General features: G+C 39.2%; 1 protein-coding gene across 1 annotated transcript in view; it reads left to right on the top strand.

The window, feature by feature from the left end:
* The window catches only part of LOC124790164 (brefeldin A-inhibited guanine nucleotide-exchange protein 1), a 281,977-nt gene extending 269,500 nt beyond the window's left edge, over window positions 1-12,477 (top strand). Inside the window, exon 30 of the mRNA XM_047257760.1 lies at window positions 8,720-12,477. Within this exon, the coding sequence (XP_047113716.1) occupies window positions 8,720-8,890 (171 nt within the window). The 3' untranslated portion in view covers window positions 8,891-12,477. The remainder of the gene's footprint in view (window positions 1-8,719) is intronic.
* The last annotated feature ends 10,340 nt before the right edge of the window (window positions 12,478-22,817 follow it).

Raw genomic sequence — 22,817 nt, 5'->3', positions numbered from 1 at the left:
GACAAGTGTGAGAAAGATTTCATATTTTGCTTGGGCTCCTGTCCAAATTACTGGGTATGTTAATGTCAAACCTGGTAATTTAAACAACAGTGTATAGAACTGTTAACCAACTTTTATTTGTTCTTAAGAATGCCTGGCTCTTTTCCTGTTTGTTATTAGCGGTCATTTAGCTATTTGTACCTCTACTTTTTAATGTGTTTGTCTGTGTTGTCCCTGCTATTTTTAATATATTTGTCTGTGATGTCATTGCCAGTCAGTCTTTTATGTTTACAAGCCACTAAGGCCCTGAAATCATCATCTTCCTCACATAGCCCACTTTCTGTTGCTTTATGTGGCTGGATACAGAAAACTCGAGTGATAAGCAGTTCTATTGTATGGAAGTAGGCTTCTTATTGCACCTCAGACTGGAATTTAACAGATCATTCTGTTTTTAGTTTTTGCGTGCAAATCGTACTTTTTGATATGTTTCTATTAAGATCTCTGCAGTGGTTATTGGCTATTAGCCATCTGCAGACACAACAGTATAATGAGTTAGGAGCTAGGTATGAGTGAGGCCACAAAATTCTCTATAATCACAACACCCCATAGGAAATAGGAATAAATTCTTCACATGGCTTTCGTAATGAGATGCTAATGTCCTGCTCACAATTAAACTGTGAAGGCACAGGAACAAGTCAACACAAAATGTTAGTAATTTGGTTGAAATACCACCATAGTGAGAAAAGCTGTCACTCTTCAGTTATGTAATGATACTTCTGTTCTCTCTAACAATAAACTGGCAAAACTGATGCCTGGTAGTGAAATACGCAGTGCCTCTCTAAGAGCAAATAATGAATCTACTTTCAGTGGTGTATTTTGTCCTTGTTTTTTCAACTATTCGTAGGAAGAATTTTTTGAGTATAGTAACAAAAAATTTGAACTTACTAGGTTGGCGCATAAGTTAGTAGCATTTTTCCACTAGTTTAATAAACACAACATACGCACATGACAGGGACTTTAGTCATCAGTGATATATTCTACTTTACTATTTACAAGTTTGGCAATGCTGGGGTAACTTTTCGATTCTATGACTGTAGAAATCATGTGGTTTTGAGGCAAAGAACTCGGTGAGCCACATTTGGAGTGCCTTTTCATCCAGAAAGGAAATTCCTTGAATTGTTCAGTACCGAGGTGAAAATCTGAGGGTGTGAGATCAGGTGAATAAGGTGGGTGCAGAATGAATTCCCAACCACTCTCCTGTATAGCAGTTTTTGTCAGTCTAGCAAAATTGAGGCGGGCATAATCATGGAGCAGCATTACTTCATGCAGTCTTCATAGTCACTGTTCTTGGATAGTATCTGCAAGACATCTCAGTTGTTGACGGTAAGTGTCAGTAGTGATGATTACACCTCAGGGGAGCAATTCATAGTGCACCACACCTTCACTGTTCCACCAGATGTATATCATCAATTTTTTGGGAATGCTCACAGGTCTTTGTACAGGGAGTTGCCGCTCAGTTTTGGCTAAGCCATTCCATTCTTTTTTCTTATATTAGCACCATTTATCGTCACCAGTACTGGTACAGGATATGAATAGTTGTTGTTGTATACGAGCCAATTGATGATGAACAAGCAGAGATGCCCATATGGCCACCCACTGATTTTTGTGAGTTTGGCTTAGAGTGAGCAGTACCCATACTCCTGCCTTTTGAACCTACCCCATTGCTTGCGAATGTCGTACAATGGTGGAATGGTCACAGTTCACCAGCTTTTCCAGTTCTCGCATACACTGACATGGATCATTGTGAATTAATGCATCTAAACGATCTTCATCAAACCCCAAATGTCCTCCTGGACATGGAGAGTCACTAACATCAAACAATACTCCTTAAAACAAGAAAACTGTTTCCTTGTTCTGCTCTGTCCTGTGGCATTATCCGCATGTTTCTGGCTGCCTCTGCTGCTGTCACCCATCTGTTGAACTCAAAGAGAAGAATATGTTAAAATTTTGAGATTTCTCTATTTGGCACTCCATTTTCTAGTGTCCACAGCTCCTCTCACTATCTCCAAATGACAAAATGTGAACTCAAATAGCAACAGCAGGGTTGCCACACATTCTGGAAATTAGGGAATTTCAAACCCCTCGGGGAAATATGGGAAATTTTAAAAAAACTCTGGAAAGATCTTGTTTTTGCCTCAATAGATGAAATGATTTGTTTACTGAGGTATCATGTATTATTGCTGGCTGGGTGCAGCTGAATACATGCACTGCTTCGCTACTCCCTCATTCTTATTTCTTCTCCCCTACATACCAGTCCCCTTCTTGCCACTAGCCTAGCAGCTACCAACGAGAGGCAGGGAGGCGTGAGGAATGGTTTGTTTGGATCTGATTCTCAGAGACTGTAGGCGCAGCAGCCAGAGATGGCAGTCATGTGTGCACGAGTTGTGTCTTAGTGATGGTGTGAATGTGTGTGTGCTCTCATTTTCTGACAAAAGTTACGGTTGAAAATTTAGTTGTGAGAGTGTGATTGTCTTTTCTACATGCTTGTCTGCAGCTTAGCAATCATCTTTACGGTGAGTTATTTCCTATCCTCATTATTGTTGATTCTCAGAGTATTTGTACAAGTAATCTGTTTCATGGATTGATCATTGTGGTCTCATTTCATCAACATGCTGTCTGTGGCTCGTGAATAGCTTGCCACACAGGTGGATTTCCACAAAGCACTAAAACCGCAGGCCATTTCTGTGGGTTTCTGTAATGAATGGGGCGTGCTGATCTGAAGCCATTCAGTTCCCACTAATGTGCAAGCACTGCATATCGGATCTAGTCTCACTGATCTGCCCGCAGGCCAAGTCTGTTTGTGTGTGGCATATTGCAGCGGATTTGGGGACTGTAGTGCTCTTCAGCAGGCCAGAGGCCATGGGTGATGGATTTCAGGAATTGTGACTGTCTCACCACAAGTACATTGTACAGTGTGGCGTTTTGGAGACATTTTATTTGTTCTAGTACATTTTGGCACTCCAAAAGTAGTTTATATGTTAGAAAACGTGGATGATAAGAAGAAGAAAATTGTGTCAGTCACTGGCAGTTTGTACACAATTTACTCATATATTTCTCGAAAGAAAAATCACACAAAATCTGCAAAATGATAGATATAACACAGTGGTAATAACCGGCAATAACAAACATCGTAGAACCATTTTTTTATTGGTGGTCACCTACAGTGTTGTACACAGTTCTTTCCCGCCTTTACACTTCTTTCAAGAGGCCTACTTTTTTCTGAGATCTGGCTTGTCATTTCAAGGAAATACATATTTTTTGTCTTCAAATGTTATTTTGTTTTAAAAAATAAAATAACATCAGTGGTCTTACCACTTGGCTAGCTTTCTCCATCTAAAAACAATTCATTTCAAAAGATTATATATATAATAGAGGGAAACATTCCACATGGGAAAAATATATCTAAAAACAAAGATGATGTGACTTACCAAACTAAAGCGCTGGCCGGTCGATAGACACACAAACAAACGTAAACATACACACAAAATTCAAGCTTTCGCAACAAACTGTTGCCTCATCAGGAAAGAGGGAAGGAGAGGGAAAGACGAAAGGATGTGGGTTTTAAGGGAGAGGGTAAGGAGTCATTCCAATCCCGTGAGTGGAAAGACTTACCTTAGGGGGAAAAAAGGACGGGTATACACTCGCGCACACACACATATCCATCCACACATATACAGACACAAGCAGACATATTTAAAGACAAAGAGTTTGGGTAGAGATGTCAGTCGAGGCGGACGTGCAGAGGCAAAGATGTTGTTGAATGACAGGTGAGGTATGAGTGGCGGCAACTTGAAATTAGCGGAGATTGAGGCCTGGTGGATAACGGGAAGAGAGGATATATTGAAGAGCAAGTTCCCATCTCTGGAGTTCGGATAGGTTGGTGTTGGTGGGAAGTATCCAGATAACCCGGACGGTGTAACACTGTGCCAAGATGTGCTGGCCGTGCACCAAGGCATGTTTAGCCACAGGGTGATCCTCATTACCAACAAACACTGTCTGCCTGTGTCCATTCATGCGAATGGACCTGCCTACACTGTGATGCATTCTATGTGGGAATGACCAGCAACAAACTGTCCATTCGCATGAATGGACACAGGCAGACAGTGTTTGTTGGTAATGAGGATCACCCTGTGGCTAAACATGCCTTGGTGCATGGCCAGCACATCTTGGCACAGTGTTACACCGTCCGGGTTATCTGGATACTTCCCACCAACACCAACCTATCCGAACTCCGGAGATGGGAACTTGCTCTTCAATATATCCTCTCTTCCCATTGTCCACCAGGCCTCAATCTCCGCTAATTTCAAGTTGCCGCCACTCATACCTCACCTGTCATTCAACAACATCTTTCCCTCTGCACTTCCGCCTCGACTGACACCTCTGCCCAAACTCTTTGTCTTTAAATATGTCTGCTTGTGTCTGTATATGTGTGGATGGATATATATATATATGTGTGTGTGTGTGTGTGTGTGTGTGTGTGTGTGTGTGTGTGTGTGTGTGTGTGGGTGGGCGCGCGCGCGCAAGTGTATACCCGTCCTTTTTTCCCCCTAAGGTAAGTCTTTCCGCTCCCGGGATTGGAATGACTTCTTACCCTCTCCCTTAAAACCCACTTCCTTTCGTCTTTCCCTCTCCTTCCCTCTTTCCTGATGAGGCAACAGTTTGTTGCGAAAGCTTGAATTTTGTGTGTCTATCGACCTGCCAGCGCTTTCGTTTGGTAAGTCACATCATCTTTGTTTTTAGATATATTTTTCCCACGTGGAATGTTTCCCTCTATTATATTAATATCATTAATTTGAACCCAACAATTATGTTTGTTATTGTCACTGTTGCATTTCCAAATCTTTCCTGTTGTCTTATTTTTTCATTGTGTTTTTGCCAGTAGTTTCACTTTGTATTCACCTTCTCCTTTTTACCGTAATCTGCTATACAATTTTATCCCGGCTATATATACGTAACCCACTTCCAAACCATAACCAAAAAAGTTTTTTGTCGCTTTCAACACTACCGCTGCTATAAAATCCACCGTTTCTAGTTCACAAACAGTTCCTTTCACCTTTTAAACAACCATTTCGGCTATTTCTAATAACTTTCACTTTATTTCCATTTCCGTTTTTCCCACATCACTGATAATTTTTATCCGCTTCCCATAGGTTTTAACGTCATTATTTCTTCGTCAGACAATTGTTAGCCTCATTTTCATAATCTGCCACCACAAAACCACTCCTTTTAATACATTACACGCAGTTTTTTCGAAATTTTCCCGAATTTCTCCGTCCTTTAACATGTTTTGGCGGCAACACAACCACCTAACCTTTGTGCACATCATTGTCTACCAACCCAAGTCCAACATAGCCCAGCTGTAACCAACACCTTTTCGCTTTTTTCACACCAGATCTCCAGTTACTTTCCAGATCACCTTTATCTCTCCCCATATATTTTTATTTTCATTTTCATTTCAGCCTCATGTTACACTTTTCACCTTCTAATACCATGTCACCCTCACAACACTCCCACAACGACCCCATTAAGTTTTATTTACATTCGCTCCACAAACATGCCTTCACCCTAGCCAGATTACGCTCGCATATTTTATTTTCTCAGGCTTGTCTGACATTTGGCATTACCCCCAAAGGCCTCACACTTAAAGTTCCCATCTCTGGCTGCAACCCTTCTTTCCATCAGTCCCTATACCAGTTCCAAACTGAACAATCCATTACCCTCACCCACCTAATCCTTCACCTACACATCAACTTAGCCAATGAACACACCCGTCAACTCCTATCCTTAATAAAAGTCCTTAATCTTTTCTCTCCCACATCCACACTGGCTGTTCAGAGCATCCTCCTACAGGCCAACCGCAAATTAGAACAGCATTCCACCCTTCACCTCAAAAAACTATCCAATCTCCTGGTTTCCCACCTCCAGAAAGGAAACTCACTCACCCTTCACAACCTTTCCAGCAAACCTCAACCTCCTCTCATTGCACACAAACCCAGTCTCTCCCATCTACTCAATCTCCCACTTCCAGCTCCACTCCCTCCAAAACCTCAAAATTCCAATCAATACAATCTGGAACCACAACACCCTAATTCAGTAGTTAACCTTTCCTCCAAACCTCTCTCCCAATCCGAAACCTCTGTCCTATCCAAAGGCCTCACCTTCAGCCCCACTCCCAGATTCAACCAAACAGCCCTCGTCAAAGATTTACTGTCTTACTCTCGTACTCTCTGCTGGAAAAATCACTTTGCCACGAAGAAAAATGATCCTAATCCTACTCCTAATGATCCAACTCCCCAGGACACTATCCAAATTGAACCCTGCCTGGAACAATTCCATCCTCCGTCGCAGCGGGACCCACCTCCTCTTCCTCAAAATCACCCTCTCCAAACCTTCCAGGAATTTCTGACTTCCAGCCTTGCCTCTCAATCCTTCTTAAAAATCCTTAATCCTACTCCCAACATCACCACTACTGAAGCCCAGGCTATCCGTGATCTGAAGGCTGACCGATCCATCGTCATTCTTCCGGCGGACAAGGGTTCCATGACCGTGGTACTTGATCGTCGGGAGTACGTGGCTGAGGGACTGTGTCAGCTTTCAGACAACACCACATACAAAGTTTGCCAAGGTAATCCCATTCCCGATGTCCGGGCGGAGCTTCAAGGAATCCCCAGAACCTTAGGCCCCCTGCAAAACCTTTCACCTGACTCCATCAACCTCCTGACCCCACCAACACCCCGCACCCCTACCTTCTACCTTCTTTCTAAAATTCACAAACCCAATTGTCCCGGCCGCCCCATTGTAGCTGGTTACCAAGCCCCCACAGAACGTATCTCTGCCTATGTAGATCAACACCTTCAACCCATTACATGCAGTCTCCCATCCTTCATCAAAGACACCAACCACTCTCTCGAACGCATGGAATCCTTACCCAATCTGTTACCCCCGGAAACCATCCTTGTAACCATTGATGCCACTTCCTTATACACAAATATTCCGCACGTCTAGGGCCTCGCTGCGATGGAGCATTTCCTTTCATGCCGATCACCTGCCACCCTACCTAAAACCTCTTTCCTCATTACCTTAGCCAGCTTCATCCTGACCCACAACTTCTTCACTTTTGAAGGCCAGACATATCAATAATTAAAGGGAACAGCCACGGGTACCAGGATGGCCCCCTCGTACGCCAACCTATTTATGGGTCGCCTAGAGGAAGCCTTCTTGGTTACCCAGGCCTGCCAACTCAAAGTTTGGTACAGATTTATTGATGACATCTTCATGATCTGGACTCACAATGAAGAAGAACTTCAGAATTTCCTCTCCAACCTCAACTCCTTTGGTTCCATCAGATTCACCTGGTCCTACTCCAAATCCCACACCACTTTCCTTGACGTTGACCTCCATCTGTCCAATGGCCAGCTTCACACGTCCGTCCACATCAAACCCACCAACAAGCAACAGTACCTCCATTATGACAGCTGCCACCCATTCCACATCAAACGGTCCCTTCCCTACAGCCTAGGTCTTCGTGGCAAACAAATCTGCTCCAGTCTGGAATCCCTGAACCATTACACCAACAACCTGACAACAGCTTTCGCATCCCATAACTACCCTCCCGACCTGGTACAGAAGCAAATAACCAGAGCCACTTCCTCATCCCCTCAAACCCAGAACCTCCCACAGAAGAACCACAAAAGTGCCCCACTTGTGACAGGATACTTTCTGGGACTGGACCAGACTCTGAATGTGGCTCTCCAGCAGGGATACGACTTCCTCAAATCCTGCCCTGAAATGAGATCCATCCTTCATGAAATCCTCCCCACCACCAAGAGTGTCTTTCCGCCGTCCACCTAACCTTCGTAACCTGTTAGTTCATCCCTATGAAATCCCCAAACCACCTTCCCTACCCTCTGGCTCCTATCCTTGTAACCGCCCCCGGTGTAAAACCTGTCCCATGCACCCTCCCACCACCACCTACTCCAGTCCCGTAACCCGGAAGGTGTACACGATCAAAGGCAGAGCCACATGTGAAAGCGCACACGTGATTTACCAACTGACCTGCCTACACTGTGATGCATTCTATGTGGGAATGACCAGCAACAAACTGTCCATTCGCATGAATGGACACAGGCAGACAGTGTTTGTTGGTAATGAGGATCACCCTGTGGCTAAACATGCCTTGGTGCACGGCCAGCACATCTTGGCACAGTGTTACACCGTCCGGGTTATCTGGATACTTCCCACCAACCTATCCGAACTATGGAGATGGGAACTTGCTCTTCAATATATCCTCTCTTCCCATTGTCCACCAGGCCTCAATCTCCGCTAATTTCAAGTTGCCGCCACTCATACCTCACCTGTCATTCAACAACATCTTTGCCTCTGCACTTCCGCCTCGACTGACATCTCTGCCCAAACTCTTTGTCTTTAAATATGTCTGCTTGTGTCTGTATATGTGTGGATGAATATATGTGTGTGTGTGTGTGTGTGTGTGTGTGTGTGTGTGTGCGCGCGCGCGCGCGCGCGAGTGTATACCCGTCCTTTTTACCCCCTAAGGTAAGTCTTTCCGCTCGACAGTCTGTCAACTTATGTGTTAACTTACCCTTACAGTTTATATTGTACCAACCTGTATTTATTATGTGTAACAAATGGTTTAAAATAACCACTTGGTATTCTTTCGCAGTTTGCAGCTCATACTTCAAGCTACTATCCAATGCTTTGTGAGGTTATGTGCTTTGACCTGAAGCCAGAGCTACGATCTGTTCTTCGAAGATTTTTCCTTCGGATCGGTCCTGTGTTCAACATCACTCCTAATACCAAGACAACTTCAGCAGCAGTAACTGTTGGACCATGATACATCAAATGTAGTCAGAGCTAAGTTCCTGTGAGCCAACCACTTCTGACTTATCATTGTCATGTAAGTGGTTGGAGAAATGGCAACAGTAGGTTGTGAAAACCTGTCTATTTCAGCCACAAGGCTGTGTTGTTGATTCTGTAGGTAACAGCAATTTTGTGCTAGTTGATTCATAAATGAAGAGATGTGATATATATTGTTGACTTGTAAAACATCGGCATTAAAAATAATAAACTTTGTTTATGGATAATACCAATGCAAAGAAATGAAAAATAGTGTAGTGTTATAGTAACAAGAGTTATGATCTCCTGATAGTGGTTTTTCAGATCTTCTGGAATCTGAATGTATTAATACTATATGTCATATAAATGCTTACCAAATCAGTACCATCTATGAAGAAGCATGTAAGCATAGCACATAGATTTACAGATAAATTAAACTTAAAAATTCCTGCCGCTCTGTAAATCAAGAACACACACAACTACATTGATTTTTTGCATATTTACTGTTCATATGAATGTTCACAACAAAATGGATACAGGTATGGAAATTTCTGAATTATTTTGAACTGACATTCCACTATTTGTAAATCCTCTGTGCTCATGACATTTGTTTTGATGGCTGTTACTTAAAAGCAAAAGCTTTCCAATTTTCTGGTTTTCAGAAGCAGTCTTTACATCCCTGTTTAGGATAATTATTGTTGCAGTGAAAATGTTGTGCCTATTTATGCAGTTTATGTGAATAGAAACTACTAACATTTTATCAAGACTTCAGACATTGTTTCCAACTTGTTATATTTTAATTTAGAGGGTAAAAGGAGTAAATCAGATGATCATTATGCAACAAGTGATGTGTACATTCAGTCATTAAAAGTCTGGCCATTTTGCATGAGCAACCAACACATTAGATCAGAAACAGTTATTCATAATGCTAATTTCTACATGAAAGATTTCAAAAGTTTTTGGTCACTCATGTACACAGTGCTTCTCTTCACTCTGATTTGCTTTGTTTTATGAAACTATTGTAGGGCTTAATCCTCTATGCTCCCCTGTTTTTTTATCATTATGAAGTATCTGTGAAGTAATAGACTCATTTGAACTGGTGGAGGTAAGCGGCGTATTGAAGTGCCTTGTAGCTCGATTTTAATAAGGATATAGCATGTATCACAGTTTTTAATCATTTCCTTGACAATCTTCAGTAGTCTTAAAGCACTGCTCTCTTTTGTTTTGTCTTTCAGTACTAGATATGATGTAAGGTAGTTGTTTTGAGAGTCAGACAAGACATTCTTCTTTTTTTATTTGAAAAAAAAAAGTGATATAGTGTTTTTGAAATAGTAAAGAACTTATAACTGTAGATGTCAATTACAAACATTCTACATATTTTCTGCTTCTTCTGATGGGTTCTTTAAGAATGTTGACAATTAATTTCATAGTTATTGTTAATTGTTATGCTTAAAACAATAAAAATGGGATGATGATTGCAGTTCGAAAGCTCCACACATTTCAATTGTAATAAGATAAATGCCATTATTATTTATTCTTGAAAAATTTGTATCTTCAAATGCTGTTAACCATTTGATCTAAATCATCGACATTGTGCTTGTAGATCATATAAAAGCTGTAATCACTACATGAAACATAAAAGAATAATTCAATTGATAATTAATATTAACAGAATTATCCAATATTTTGAATCAAATTTCATATGAGTGTGTTGTTTGGTATTGGTAAAATAACAAACATTTCATTACATTTGCTTTAAAAATAATGACAAAAGAAGCTAAAAATTTTGAGTGATATGTCTAAAAAATAATTATAATCCAGCAAAGGAAGAAAATATTGTGATATGTTCAACAACAAGCAACAACTATACAGAACGTCCTTTTGAAGTTTAGCTTTAAGTGTTGCTAAGGAGGAAATACAGTAATGTAGTAATTCAAAACTAATTCACAATGTCATTAGAAATATGCATGTCAGACTAAAAAGAGAGGTGTGCACTACATACAGAAAGGAATAGGAAAATAGCGTTAAGAGGAATTGTAGGAGATATGGTGCAGATCCAACGAAGTTGGTATGATGGCAAGATATTTAACTGATAAGCTTCTTTCTTGTTTATGTTGTCTCGTGTTTATTCTGTCAGCAAGTGTCTGCTCGAGGACCAATTTTCTCTTATTCTACCATTTTTCCTGTATTGTTTCACATATTTGTTTTATAATTGCCCACAGATGATACCTCCAGTTCCTAGTTTTCACACTTCAGTGTCATCCCGTTTCTTTGTGTCAGTTTATGAAGAACTATAAATTTGATGATTGTATTTTTCGTGTCCAGAATTTTAATTTTCTTCAGTATGCACTTCTCTTCCTTTACAGCCCCTTCACCCTATCGTTTCACCCTCAACCATGCTAAATAACATATAAATCCACAATTTCACTACAAATGTTTAGTTTGTTTTTTATCTTGCTCATTTGTTTGCTACTATTTTTGTTTAACAGAAGTCTAGAAGAAGTTTAGTACTTACATTGTTTCAATAGAGAGAAGGAGATGGGAAATTTGCAGAAAGATTTCCTCTACAAATAGTACAAAAAAATTATATTGTTTTTTTTTTATTCACTGTGTCTTCATAACTCATGGCCTGAATGGTTGTTTGCAGCCTAAATGTTGAAACATTTTTCATATATAACATACTAAAAGACACTCTGTCTCTTGTATTCATTACATATTGATAATTTCATTCCATTTTCTTAAAGCAAATTTTATAAATCAAAATTACACCATTCAAGTTAAGAAAAAATAAGGTTTGTGATTTCTCTGATTCCTTGGAAGCTGGATGTTGAAATTTAATTTCTTAAGTGTTAATTTCATGACTGTAGGGAAATGTATATATTTATATCAAAATATTTGTAGTCATTCCATTGGAAGTACTTTCTTTAGTATCTTTATTTTGAAAGAATATTGCTGCGTTGTACTGCTTTCCCCAAGTAGATTAGATAGTCCTCTGGTGCTTATGCTGCAGAACAGTGTATGAGGCTGAGGGAGATGATATATTTTGCAGTAGGTTTTATGTTCCCTTGAACTATATTGCAAGGTATATCATGCCATATTTTCTGTAAATCATCCTTTAATGCTGAGTTTGTTGTAATTATTTTTCTGTTTCAAGACAGGTAGCTCTAGCAGAATGGTTTTGTTACGCCTTATAAAATTTCATAATTTCAAACTTCTACATTTTCCACGTAGTGTTTAAATTTGTTGGAGGAATGAAAAGAACATCATTTTCTCAAACAACACCAAGTGTTCCTTTGTGAGATAGCCACAGGTTTTCATTTAATGATAATGTTAGCTGTTAAATCATTTGCTTGTTTTCGTACTGCTGTAAATTCATGTATATATTGTGAAGGATTTATTTATTGTGTATAGTATTTATGTTTGTTTATATAATCACTTTACAGAAATATGTGATAATCAGATAGACTATTTTTTTAATAACTATTACTTAAATTGCTTTATCATTTCTTATAGTTATTGTATCAAGATGTACATTAAAATAAAGTTTTATGTAGAATGTTTTAACAGCATGATGTAAATTTGAAATGCATTCGCAACTTACTTAAGTTGACTGTGTGATATTCACACACCTAATCAAAGTGTCAAAACATTTTTTTTCCTCTCTTCCTTCATGTGACAGGTTTTTTCATTTTTACCTGCTCCTATTTTCGCTATTTTATACCAACAGAAAAATTGTTTACAAAATGTTGAAATTTCAAGAGTCGTACACTGATTTGTTTCTTCCTATGTCTTTGGGCACATGGTAGTTCTCAATAACTGATTAAATTATGTGTTTCTCTTCTCACATTTTAAGTGTGTGATGATTATTTGAGCTGAAGTTGGTGTTAAAAAGGTTTTGTTACATGGAATTTGGAACCCCCTAGACCTGAACTTGATATTAATAATTTCAATGTGTCAAAGACAATGGAGTAAAACATGCAGCCTGCATTATGAAAACAGTTGCAGTTAAGAATGTAATGTCCTTTTCTTTGGTTGGTAGCTAAGAGAGAAAAAATGCCACAACTGTATTATGAATACTATGTGATCATGGCTCTGCAACGGCATCTTAAAGAATATTATATTATTATGCAGCTAATAGAACTGTAATTGAAAACACTGTTGTGGCAAGCTGTGGTCTAACTGATGGCAAGCCCTGGTCTAACTGATTTTTATGGAATGCATAACTTATTATTTTTATTCAGAGGGCATTAACATATGAACATGACTGTCATTGCCCCTCGATATTCTGTTTTTGTTTACATCTGACTCCTTGTGATGTAACTACCAAAAGTATTTTGTGTGACCAAACAGAAATAAGTAATTGCGCGCACACACACACACACACACACGCACACACACACACACACACACTTCCAATATTATTATGAGAAAATTATAGTAAAGTTGAATTTCCTGCAGATGGTAGTAGGAATGGCAATTATTACTGGAACTACCAGTTTTTGGTGTTATCTGATTTTTTCCCATGCCAGTTTAATCCGCTGTTAAAATTGTTCAAAACAACAGGTTTCTGAAATAAGATATTTTTAGTTTTTATTCCTGTTATTTTCTGTAATAAAAGATATCAAACAAATATTGAAAAATTTTGACCATCAGTTTCAACATACATAGAATCAAAATATTAAATTAAATAGGCAAACTTGGTCCACATACCATTTAATGCTTTGCTCGAAAAGTGATAAATGTTTGAATTGTACAAAAAATCACCAGTATTATCTTATTGATTCTAACGTTTCTGAAACTCCTTAAAAATCACAGTGCAATCCTGTATCATACCACTATTTGGACATTTCAAATAGTCAGAGCAAAGGGGTTCAGCTGATGTTGAAGAACTGTGTGTTTTGTATTGGTTTGTCCATTTTCAAGGGATACAAGCAGATAAGGCATATTATGTAGACATAGGCAGCAGTTCAGCTGCTTCCCATTTTTATTGTAGACTATGAATGAATTGTTGTTAAGTTTTTAATTTATTACTGTTAACACAATTTCCTTCCTCTTTTATTTTTTTTTTTTTTTAATTCTGAATTTGGCCGTCTAGGGGCCGCGTTAAACAACTATTTTTCAATGTACATTTCTCCTATTGCGCTTCTCCTCTTTTCTCTTCTGCCAATATGTCTTCATCCTCTCTCTGTGCTGCTCCCTTCGGTCTTCTGTCCACACTGTTCCTCCAGTTCTTCTCTTCTTCACTTCAAATCCTTCAAAATGTTGAATTTTGTCTCTCATTAAGTCTCTGTTGGTTATATCATCTTCTCCTATACCCATCTCCTCTAAGTCTGCTTTGACTTCTTTGAACCAGGTAATTTGGGTTCTGGGGTTCTTGTCAAAAAACATGAATATTTTCTTTGTCAGCCTTTCATCATTCATTCTTTTCAAATGGGCGTAAAAGCTTACTCTTCTCTTCCTCATAGTATCTCCCACTTTCTCAATTTTGTCATACACTTCTCTATTACTTCTAAGCTTCCAAGTCCCATTCTCAAACCTCGGCCCAAGTAGTCTTCTAATGATTTTTCGCTCCTTTTTTGCTATAGCTTCCATTTCCTTGTTAGTGTTCATTGCTAAACATTAAGATGCATACAGACACTCTGGCTTAATCACAGTGTTGTAGTGCCTTATTTTTGCATTAATTGATACTGACTTCTTGTTGTACACATTCTTTGTTAGCTGGAATGCCATTTCCATTTTTCTTGTTCTTGTTTTATTTCCTTCTTTATCTGAAGCATTGGGCTGGATGATTTCCCCTAAATATTTGAAATTAGAAACCTTCTTTATCTGGCCATACTTTGTAATCATATTGTTCGGTGCCTCTTTTACATTGGTTAGGTACTCTGTCTTTTCAAAGGAGATTTTCAGTCCTGCTTTTTCTGCTGTTTCATTCAGAATATTGATCTGTTTGACTGCTTCTTCCAAACTTCCTGCCAGAATCGCTAAGTCATCAGCAAAAGCGAGGCAAGCTACTTCTAATCCATCCTTTATTCTTCCTAATCTGATTTTTTGTATTCCTTCTTCAGTCGTTTTCTTCCTCCACTCTCTAATAACTTTTTCTAACACACAGTTGAATAGGGTAGGTGACAACCCATCTCCTTGTCTTAATCCTGTTCTGATTTTGAGTAGTCTGGATACCTCACCACGGAACTTTACTTTTGCATAGGTATCCGTAAGTGTTTCTTTGACGATTGCGACTGTTTTCTTGTCTGCTCCAAACTCCCTAAGGATGTTAACCAAGGTTGTTCTGTCAACGGAGTCGTACGCCTTCTTGAAGTCAACAAACATGATAAAGATGTCTGTTCCTCTTAATCGTCTATATTTAATAATTAACTTCAAGTTTAAAATTTGCTCCACACAAGATCTTCCCTTCCTAAAGCCTGCTTGCTATTCACCAATTTCTTGATCAAGTTGTTTCTCCAATCTGTTTTGTAGGGCCTTATATAGAATTTTATACGTTACCGGAAGTAAAGATATCCCTCTGTAGTTATTTGCATCGGTTTTATCCCCTTTCTTGAGGATGGGGTGGATTAATGCAGTTTTCCATTCTTCCGGTATACATTCTGTTCTCCAAATCTCATTGATTATTCCCAGTAGTTTTTCTTGAGTTGTATTATCCACACTTTTCCACATTTCTGCAATTATCATGTCTTCCCTTGGTGCTTTATTGTTCTTAAGGTTTTTAATGATTTCTCTGATTTCTATGAGGCATGGGGGTTCAGAATTATTGTTTACTGTGTTTGGGGTGTTGGCTGGTAATTTTCAATAGGTTCCTGACAGTTGAGGAGTTGTTCAAAATATTTTGCTAATATTTCACAATTTTCTTCATTATTCATTGCCAGTTTTCCACTGGTATCTTTAAAACACAGATTTAGTGCTACATATTTTTGTAGTTTCTGTCTGAATGTGCTGTAAAAGGATCTGTTATTGTTTCTCTTAAAATCTTTATCCATTTGTATAAGTTGGTTCTTTTCATATAGTCTTTTTACTGATCTAATGAGTTTTGCTGTAGAAGATCTTTGCAGTTTGAACTCCAGGTAGTCCTTATCACTTTTGGTTGAGTGCCATTTCTTCCATGCCTTCATCCTTTGTTCTATTGCTTCCTCACATATCTCATCCCACCATCCGTGTTTCTTTCTCTTTTTCATTTTTGCGACTTCTTGAGCAGATCTTATCATTCCTTCTTTTATATCTTCCCATTTATCCGAACATATAACTATGTTTTGACAGAATTCTTATCTTTTCTCTTTCAAGATGTTTGCGTCTATCTTTTGAGTTTTCCTGTTTTGTATTTGTTTGTTTCTTTGTGGTGTGAAATTTAATTTGATTGTCGATAAGTAGTGGTCAGTTACAATGTTTGCCCCTTTCCGAACTCTCACATTCATTATTTCTTTTTGATTATAGTGTGTGATGGCTATGTGATCTATCTGGAACTCTCCAATACTTGTGTTTGGTGATTTCCATGTTTTCTGTTTCTTAGGAGGTTTTTTGAAATTTGTAGACATTAATTTTAAGCTATGACCCTTGCATAATTCTATTAATCTTTCTCCATTTCTGTTTGTCCTTTTGTGAGCCGGGTAGTTTCCTACTGTTTTTTTGTATTTTTTTTCTTGGCCTATTTGTGCATTGAAGTCCCTAAACAGTATTTTCACATTTGATGTTGGGATTTTAGAAAGTTCGTGGTCTAGAGGTTCTCCCAATATGTATCTACTTTCTGAGGGTTTTTCTTATTGTCATTGTTGATGGGTGCGTGGCAATTAATAAGTGTATAGGTTTTATTTAGGGTGCGGAATGTGAGAAAAGACAAGCGTTCATTAGGTGACTGGAAGTCGGTTATTGAGTTTACCCAGTTAGATTTCACGATGAAGCCTGTTCCAAGGTGGGGAAAGCCTCTTCCACATGGGTTCCAGCCTTTCTTTCCTTTAAATATCCTGTATCCTTCATAATCCATTAAATCTTCATCTGTAAATCTGGTTTCCTGCAGCGCACATATTTGGATTTTATATACCTTCAAGACTTTAGTGAGCTGCTTCAGTTTTCCCGGCTTCAAGAGCAAGTTAATATTTAGGGTTCCAAAGATATGTACGTTGTTTTTCTTCAGTTTAGAGGATTTTGAATTTCTTGAACGACATGGTGCTTCAGGCTCTCCAGAATCCTTAGGCCCGATTGCGCTGCTGTTAGCGGTGGAGGACTGGTTACCTCCTGGAGTAGTTCTAGCTAGAGAAATTGACATCATGTATAGTTGTTTGAAATTCAGGGGGGAGATGGCTTTTTGGGCCATTCCGAGGTTAAAACTGGGATTGTAAGTTCCAGAGTGTGTGTTCAGCCGCTCCTAACATGGAGAACAGACGCTGTTTGTAGCCGCTCCTCTAGGAGTTCAGACGCTACATTTCGTTAGTTTTTTGTCCGCCCTGGGTATTTGATTTCCCCAGTACCACCTATATCTAGGAGGCATTCCCCTATCCGCAACCTGGGGAGGCGCCCGATGGGGGTACTAACAACCCCACACGGGTCTCTCTTATTATTTTATAGAAATGCCAGACAAATCTTTAGTCCTTTAAAGCAAATGAAAAGTTGTATTTCATTGTTACTTCACTTCACAAAAATATTTGCACACTAGGGTTGCTGCCGTTCTTGAATACAGCAGATGTCCTGTGACAACACTAAGAAACTACTGTACAGACTAGATGGCGGCAAGTTTTGCAGACTGCACATACAATAGGGATGTTATTGTCTCAGCAATACCATACCAATTCGTATGCCATATGTTTGTTGATCTTTTCTGTCAACATTGTTATGAAAATAGCACTTATCACTTGCCCTTTTTCTATAAAAGTGCAATACTTCAAACCAATACAAATTTTAAGAGTAAAAATTACTGATTTAAAAAAAAGTTTACTTAAAAACAAAAAAAATCAGTTTTGCTGCTATAAGCACATGTTGTTATAACAAAGATAAAAAAAAATACCAGTTATTCAGAACTAAAATACCGAAATAGATTTTAACCAGACTGTTTTTCTCATACCTAGATGACAATACTTATTAAATGGCTAGTAAATCACAGAAAATCAACAGCTACTTCTTCAGTGATGGGAGCTGATAGAAGAAAAGGAGCAACAAAGTGTTCAACCCTACATCTGAAATAAATGTTCCTTTGTGAAGCTTTTGGAAGGTATTGTTGTGTTAATGGAGTTGAAAGCATACTTGTTATGTATGAAGCACAAAAGAAGACTAAACTTCATCAAACATGAGAGAGAGTATTAATAATATCTGGTATAAGTAAATGTAGAATAAGAAAGATTTCAATGTCATTTTATGTCAGACAGTACAGGTTTAGGACACAATGACACATTGCTTTTACAGTCAGCTATCTTTTTGTTATTTTGTAATACATATTTTAATTTTTTTTCTCAAAATGTGGCATCAAATGAGAACTGATTCATTTACTTTAATCAGTGAAGGGAAAATTGAAAGCTGCCTTTGAGAAGGTCAATACGACTTTAAATTGTCACTTTGAAAAATTAAGTCATGCAGCTGATTTTTATGAGAAAACACCTATTGGGTCATCGGTCAGACCTCCTTGTACACTATGTGATCAAAAGTATCCAGACACCTGGCTGAAAATGACTTAAAAGTTTGTGGCGCCCTTCATCGATAATGCTGCAATTTAATATGGTGTTAGCCCACCCTTAGCCTTGATGACACCTTCCGCACTTGCAGGCATACATTCGATCAGGTGCTGGAAGGTTCTTGGGGAATGGCACCCCACCCTTCACAGAGTGCTGCACTAAGGAGAGGTATCGATGTTGGTCGGTGAGCCTGATAAGAAGTCGGCATTCCAAAACATACCAAAGATATTCTATAGGATTCAGGTCAGGACTCTGTGCATGTCAGTCCATTACTCCTGTCTGTGACGCAGTGTCAAGGGTAACCGCAGCCATGGTCTCTGAACTGATAGTCCATGCTGCTGCAAACATCGTCGAACTGTTGGTGCAGATGGTTGTTGTCTGCAAACATCCCCATCTGTTGACTCAGGGATCGAGACATGGCTGCACGATCCATTACAGCCATGCGGATAAGAATCTCCTGAACCCACTGATTCCATATTCTACTAATAGTCATTGGATCCTGACGAATGCAAGCAGCAATGTCGCGATACAATAAACCGCAATTGCGATAGGCTACAATCCGACCTTTATCAAAGTCGGAAACGTGATGGTACGCATTTCTCCTCTTTACATGAGGCATCACAACGTTTCACCAGGCAGCGCTGGTCAACTGCTGTTTGTGTATGAGAAATCAGTTGGAAACTTTCCTCATGTCAGCACGTTGTAGTTGTCACCACCAATGCCAACCTTGTGTGAATGCTCTGAAAAGCTAATAGTTTGCATATCACAGCATCTTCCTGTCGGTTAAATTTCGTGTCTGTAGCATGTCATCTTCGTGGTGTAGCAATTTTAATGGCCAGTAGTGTACATGCATGTGTATATACATTTTACACAGTTATGATTAAATTACTTTTGACCAAAACTTGGCTCCTTCCAGTGCATTTTTTGTTGCGTGTTGAAGGTCAGCTTCTGTAAGGAGACTGGACACAATCAACACTGAAGCATGTGCTGGACTGTCTGTTCTTCTCCACAGTCACACCGAATATCATTTGGGTCAGTGTATCCCCATTTTGGCAGGTTAACTTTTGATCTCCAAACTCCAGATGTCAGTCTATTCAGGGACTTCAGTCGTCCATTCCCTGTCATAGCCTGGAGGAAAAGCTTCAACAACTCTTTTCCAACCAGCGGGAGGGTAGGTCGTAGCCGCCTCCCCCCCCATAGCTGTAACCTAGTTTTTTCAGCAGTGGTCCTAAGGAAACTCTTCCTTGACTTCAGTCATTGCAGATGCGGTTCATGCACATACAGAAGATGAGTAACTTTCTGTCCCACTGCCTATCTTTCCTTTTTGTTTCGAAGCTCTCTCTCTTTGAACAAGTGATGGTGCTATTCTTGCAAGGTGGTGAAGCCATTCAACTGGAGTGGATTATCAGGATCCTGAGAGCTACATCCACCTGTTTGGCATGAGCTGAATTATACCAAACAGGATAGGCATACTCTGCTGCAGAATAGTGTAGTGCCATTGCATATGTTCGGATTGTTTCTGGTTGACTATCCCACTGTGGTCCGACCAATTTCCATAGGAAATTGTTTCTGGTGGAGACTTTTGACTTGTATTTCATGCAGTGCTTTTTGAAAGTGAGAGATTTATCAAGTGTCACTCCTAGGTATTTTGGAGCCTCATAGTGTTCCAGTTAAAACCCCGACCATACTAATTCAACTTGCGAGTGGCTTCCTTGTTTCTCAAATGAAAAGCACACACTTGTGTCTTTGAAGGGTTTGGTTTCAGATGGTTTGTGTTGTTGCATCTGGATAGATCTTCAAGGGCATTCATGCAGGGTGTATACGTGGACAAGGAAAAAAAATCCCGGATTTCCCGGTTAAAAATACAACTTCTCCCGGGTGACTATATTTTCCCTTATCAATCCTTTGAATGGTTAGGATTTTATACACGGGCGTACAATTTCAAGGCACTTTAGAAAACGAAACTCAGGGAAAAAGACACGTTTTGGAAATATCTTTGCTGTGCAGCAACATGTACGCTGCGCATTTTCGTATTACGAAAGTATACATTGAAATTCCACCAAACACCGCATGTTAATTTCCCAATCATTGACATCGAGATTTCGATGCGCATTTGTAAGCCATTCGTAGCTCTTGTCACGTGCTCTCGCCAGCCGATGATAGCGGATATTCAGAGCATAGGACACGTGATGTAGGCAGCCAACAGCAACATCACTGTTAAGTAGCACGAACACACAAATAGGGAAAGTTAATAGATTAAATTAGTATACATAGTGTTGCTACAAGAAAAGCAAAGCTTTCACATATAATATTGGTCTCAAACTGCAAGAGAAGCTAAGCTTTCGCATATACTGTTGAACTTTTTTGCAAGTGTTACACTTTAACATTATCTCACAAATGTGCCAGTCATATTTTTAATAATGATATAAATGTCTGATCTTCAGGGTTCGAAATTTTTCTAAATGGCTAGTCATTAAAGAGTTGGTTTTTAATTGAGAGTCAAACGCTCTGTGATTTAATAAAATCATGGTACATTCTTGCACATAGTTCAAACGTAAAAGGATATTTACTTTTTAAGTAACACTTTTCAAACCACTATTCGCAGTATTTTCCCGCGATCTGTTTGAAATACGTTCGTTTCAGCAGTCGCCAGAGAGCGCAGATAACAGGCGACACCGCGCTTGGGTAGCTATCAGGACGTAGGAAGCCCGTATGTACGTACGTGTAAAACATTGAAAGATCATACATTATGCCATAAAAGAAACAAGACATCAGAGGATACTGCAAGAGCATCGGAATTTCGTGAACCATATAATTAAATGTGCACATTTAAAGGGCACATTCGTATGTCCAGACTCACAATGAAGTAGACCTCGTCCTGATATTAAGCTTTTCAGTGTGGTTTTCGGGATGTAAATTTTCTTGGAGCACCAGTATTGTATTATACCACGTTTGGTTCTTTATTATGGCATAATGCCATATGTGCTAGAAAATGAAAACGAGCTCCTGAAATGCAGCGAACAGTTGAAACTAGCCAGTACTGTGGAATTAAACATATCGTTTAAAATACATTGACTGCCTCTGCGGAAAAGGTTAACAAGAGTCAAATTTCTTTAGCAAACAGACAAAAATAACTTCATTGTTCTGCAACGCGATTAATGCTTGACTGTCAGAAAGGTAGAAATAAAATAAAATCTGAAACTAATGACATATTTCAGCCTTCCGTAATTATGTGAATGTTTTAATTCACTTGATAGCTCCCGGCCTCAGATATCCGTTTTGTTTGCATTTAACGAGAGAAAACGAAGGGGAAACAGTAAAATACTAAAAAAAAACCGAATTTTCACAATATGTTCATCTTGTAGCGCACATCTTTCTGAAAAGACTGAAACATAAAACATAAGTATTCGAGGAAATCCAAGACAAATTATTTGGTCTGAAGTATGCCAAAGTGCAGTGCCACACCTCTTCGTAAAGCATTTTTCTATCGCACGTCCAAACTATATTCAGGAGAGTGTAAACTGAAATGTCCTATGGTGCCTCTCCTGCTCACAGACGGCCGATTTGACAGCCTGACCCTCTTAAAAAAATCTCACAATTAATAGCGGATGGAATAATTTGTAATCGAGAGAACAAGAACTCTTCGATCTCTTTATTGCCTATTAGTTAATAAGTTGCTGTTTTGCGTGACATAAAATTGCATATAGGACATACAGGGTGTTAAAAAAAGGCACGGCGAAACTTTCAGGAAACATTCCTCACACACAAAGAAAGCAAATATGTTATGTGGATATGTGTCAGGAAACGCTTACTTTCCATGTGAAAGCTCATTTTATTACTTCTCTTCAAGTCACATTAATCATGGAATGGAAACACACAGCAACAGAACGTACTAGCGTGACTTCAAACACTTTGTTACAGGAAATGTTCAAAATGTCCTCCGTTGGCGAGGATACCATCCACCCTCCGTCGCATGGAATCCCTGATGCGCTGATGCAGCCCTGGAGAATGGCGTATTGTATCACAGCCGTCCACAATACGAGCACGAAGAGTCTCTACATTTGGTAGCGGGGTTGCGTAGACAAGAGCTTTCAAATGCCGCCATAAATGAAAGTCAAGAGGGTTGAGGTCAGGAGAGCGTGGAGGCCATGGAATTGGTCCGCCTCTACCAATCCATCGGTCACCGAATCTGTTGTTGAGAAGCGTACGAACACTTCGACTGAAATGTGCAGGAGCTCCATCATGCATGAACCACAT

The sequence above is a fragment of the Schistocerca piceifrons genome, chromosome 3, assembly GCF_021461385.2.
Source record: "Schistocerca piceifrons isolate TAMUIC-IGC-003096 chromosome 3, iqSchPice1.1, whole genome shotgun sequence".
Lineage (NCBI taxonomy): Eukaryota > Metazoa > Arthropoda > Insecta > Orthoptera > Acrididae > Schistocerca > Schistocerca piceifrons.
This window is presented reverse-complemented; position numbering and strand designations above follow the sequence as displayed.